Source organism: Cynara cardunculus (assembly GCF_001531365.2).
Source record: "Cynara cardunculus var. scolymus isolate 2C chromosome LG 2, CcrdV1, whole genome shotgun sequence".
Lineage (NCBI taxonomy): Eukaryota > Viridiplantae > Streptophyta > Magnoliopsida > Asterales > Asteraceae > Cynara > Cynara cardunculus.
The window spans coordinates 16,614,383-16,618,906 of NC_037529.1; the positions used below are offsets into that span (position 1 = coordinate 16,614,383).

General features: G+C 32.4%; 1 protein-coding gene across 1 annotated transcript; it reads left to right on the forward strand.

The window, feature by feature from the left end:
* The first annotated feature begins 529 nt into the window (after nt 1-529).
* Nucleotides 530-3,053, forward strand: LOC112507520 (putative UPF0481 protein At3g02645). The gene is made up of 2 exons (XM_025112144.1): nt 530-588; nt 1,636-3,053. Exon 2 carries the CDS (start codon nt 1,643-1,645, stop codon nt 2,978-2,980), a length of 1,338 nt encoding a protein of 445 aa, XP_024967912.1. The 5' UTR covers nt 530-588; nt 1,636-1,642; the 3' UTR covers nt 2,981-3,053.
* Nucleotides 3,054-4,524: the final 1,471 nt, after the last annotated feature.

Consider the following 4,524-nt stretch of genomic DNA (forward strand, 5'->3'; position numbering starts at 1 on the left):
ATAAAATAGTCTACTATGATTACATATTATAAACCAAAATTATAGTGAGACTGTTTGTTTCCTTGACATTTATAGCCCTATTTATTCCCTCCACATGTAAGTTTTTTTTATGTATGGTCAATCCCATTTTTTTTAATTTTATTGCTCCAATTTTGACCATAAAAAATATTTCTATTTAAATCGGATTCTTATCATGAGTTGCTTCAATTACATCTACAACTGAAAAGTGTGAGCAGTGTTTGTTTCATTGTTGAAGCTTCATTCTCAATCTATAAGTTGACATTAGTTTGAATGGTATGTATACTAATAGTTGGTTATGAATCGATTAAACTCTGGCTATTTAGATGGATTTATATCATCAATTGTTTCAATTTTTTTATCTGATTCAATTCCTAAACAACCTATTTAAGTTTATTTGCAAACAAGTGTTTAGTTTGCCATGTACATTGACAATTGGTAGTGAACCCATGACCCTCAATAAAATCATCTATCTATATTGGTTCTAATTATTGATTTCTAGTTGGAACAGAAAATTGCGATCAAAGTTCATTGGAATCTCCATCATCTCCGGCTTGTATCTATTTGAAGGTATATGTTGCTTTTTTCCTCGATTTTTTTTCTCTCTACCAAATCCCAACTTCATTTAAATTTGTTTGCATACGATTGATAGTTTTAACGAAAAGTATAGTTTTACAAGCACAATAACATGAACATTTCATTTATTTGTAATTGTGTGAAACTTCAATTAATTAACTATCTTTTTATTTTAATTGTTAGTTTATCATGTATTTTCACCTCAACAAGGTGTAGTTTTTTTAAATTTGTATAAGCCTATATATTATGTGGACATAGTTTCATCCCACAATATTTGGGTAGTTTCGGAAGGAACTGAAGTTCCATCTCTTTTCCATTTCCATTCAAGAGTTCCTCTTCCTTTAATTATTTCCATTCTACCAATGAATCGATTTAAGATTAAGATTTTTTCCATTCATTCACGGGATTTTGAGCATAAATATTTCACTGACCTGTAAAAAATGGGACCATAAATGTGTTATCGTGTGATGTAGATATTTTTAGTCGTTTAGTTGTGTAATCTTATTTTTCATCGAGTGTACCCATAATTTTTTTTGGTTGTGTTAGACCATAAACCTAACCGGTAACCTAACTCTACTAATAGATGAATTTCAATTGATATAACAATGAAACCATAAATATTTTTTGTTCAGTGAAACCATAAACCTAACCGGTAACCCTAACTCTTCAAAGAGATGCATGAATTTCAATTGATATTAATTTATGTTCATATTTAGGGTAATATGTCAATATTTGGCTTTTAAGGTTAATTGATGTTTATTTGTATTTCGGGTTCATTTACTTATATTTAGGGTTGATTCTTTAAGGTTAATTTGTTTATAATAATGTTAACATAATAACATGTTATTTAGGGTAAATTAATTTTTGTATATTTGGTTCTAACTTGTTTTTAGGATTAATTTAGAGCTAACTCTTTATTGTTAATTTGTTTAATTTTTGTATATGTAGAGCTAACTCTTTAATTTTGCCATATATTGTATTGATTTCATTTTGTGAATGTGTGGTATCTTTTTCATCACGCTATCCTTACTCCTATAACAGGGATCCAATGGCAAATGTGGATGTTGAGGTTGGAGGCAGAAGAGGTCCGAGAAACAAAACGAAATGGTGGCATCGCAACACACCACTCCATGATCTTCTTGATTGTATAGAAAAGGGACAGAATCTTTCCATTCAACAGCCACCGTCGATTTACATGATTCCTAATAATGCCCGAAAGATAAGCCCAGATTCTTTCAAACCTCAGGTGGTCTCCATTGGTCCTCTCCATAGACAAGATAAAGCATTGCAAGAATTTGAAGAGCAGAAAACGACTTATCTGCATCATCTATTACAACGTTTAAACATCAAACCAGAAATAATACTGGATAAATGTTTGCAGAAGGTGAATGATTCAATACACAAAATCAGGGAATCTTATGGTGGGATGATGACCTACACGGACGTTCAACTCGCACAGATGATGGTAATGGATGCTTGTTTCATACTCGATTTCCTTTTCTTGTTCGAAGAACATCAGCCTTTAACTTCCAGAAATGCTACTCTCACACGTTCTATTTCCCGTGACCTGTTGTTGTTAGAAAATCAGATTCCTTTCTTTGTTCTTCAAGACATCTTCAAGTGCACCATTTCTAAATTGCAAACAACCCCCTCTCTTACTTCTGGCATCCTTCAACGTTTACAAATTCTTAGCCCCTTCAAAGAAATCAGACGTAATGATGTTACAAATACAACCCAGCCTCATCATATTCTTGGGCTTCTGCAAAGATCTTTCCATCCAACAGATAATATCCCATCAAGTGGTCCACCATTAGGATTTCCCAACCACTCTGCTCTAGAACTGGACAAGGCCGGGGTGAGACTTGAGCCTAAAAAAGATGAAAACTGGACATTGGCCATAGATTTCAGCTCATCTTCGTGGAAATTCTTTAGGTGGTGGTGGGGCAACCGTACTCTTACAATGCCCAAACTGTGTATTGATGATAACACTGAACTATTTTTGAGGAACATAATTGCATATGAGCAGTGCACTCCGAAAGTTCCTGATTTCGTTACATCATATGTCTCTGCCATAGATATGCTACTCGATACGAAGGAGGATCTTTCCAAGTTGGTAGAATCAAAAGTCCTTACCAACAATTTAGGTTCAAACGAAGATTCTACCAAGATGCTCAACAAAATATCTGAACAATTTGCCTTCGAGGAGTTCTATTACATGGAGCAGTGGAAGCAATTAGATGATTATTACAATCGTTATGTGTCCAAAAATATTGCATTGTTGAGGCGTACATATTTCGATAGTCCATGGTGTCTCATTGCTCTACTAGCTGCTATCATCCTATTCGTTCTTTCCATAGTTCAGATCATCTTAAGAATAATCAAATAGATTCTCAATGTGTCTTTTGTCTTCCATCTTTCTACACTTTTTGGCATTATGTATGGTATCTTTTTCACTTCCTCTTAAAAAGTCATTGATGTCTTACAACTGTTGGTTTCAATGGTAAGCTTGATTTATGTCACTATAACTAATACGTTCATTTTTCAGCATCAATTTTGGTTTTCATTCCCCTTTTTGCCTTTTGAAGTTTATTTGATTTCATTAAGAAATCTCACATGTTGTGGGGTGGTTTTTTATCATGTTCTTGCACTGCTTTTCTGTATGTCAGATTAGTAAGTAATTCTTTATCATGTTCATGCACTGCTTTTCTGTATGTCGATTAGCTATTTGATCGACCTTCTCTTTTGATATTTGTATTTCTACCGTTGGGACATGTCATGATTTTATGTCGCCAATCATTCATTTGTATGGTATCGTAACCAGCTTTGGACTTTCATCATAAGGCTGACCCCAATTATAAGTAATTTAAGGTTTATATGTTACATAAATGCTTGTATACTGAAGTGGACACAACTCTACCTCCGTAGTACAAATGTTTCTACTAATTCCGAAACCGAATTTTTTTATGATTGGGGGCACACCAAAAAGTTTTGAAACTGAATAGCTTATATATTTGAACCAAGACGATTTTAGATTATTTGGTTTTTGGTTTAAACTGTTTGGTTAACCAAATAAATATAAATTATTCGATTGGTTCGGTTTTCGGTTAGTTCTATTAGTTCGGTTTAGCCGAGCAGATTATACTTCTATTTTATATATTTTAATAATTCGGTTAAACTCAAGCAAAGGAATGATTGCACATTAATACAAAATTTGATTTATTCATAAGGGATCAAATGGCACTTGGAATCAAAATCTTAATAGTTAATAAACATATAAATTAGTACTAAACAAAAAAAATACATAAGAATAGGCCAAAAATGAGATTTAATTAAAAAAAATCATACAACAAAATGCCAAGAAATCATAAAATATAAGAAATAAATGAGTATTAAATCGAAATTAAATAACAAACTCAAATAACAATTAATAAATAAAAAACTAATAATTAACAAATTACAGAAAAAAAAAATGAGATGATTTCAGTCGTTAGAACCTTGAAAGTTGGGGAAATTAAAAATTAATTGATAAGAATTCTAACTAAAATTGTTTTTACCACAACCTCCTTCATCCCATAAATCGCTCTAATCCATGAATAAACTATTAAACCATCTCTAATCCATTAGTCTCTATTTTTGGTATATAATGTAATTAGTTTTTTTATATTTATTAGGTGTTATTTTTTTCCTTGTTTATTGGTTGTGGTCGACTTTTAAATTCCTTGTAGTGTATCATTGTAAATCAATCCAAAAATTACGTTCTCCTTTATGGTATTAGAGCAATATTAATCATAACTCTAATACCTTGAAACAGTTGCCATGGCGCAACCGTAGCAACCACCCCACCATGACCGGCAGCGAAACCTCTTCTCAAACCGAAACCAAGTTACACCCCGTGTACATGGTTTTCAATACCCAACTTAAGGTACATGT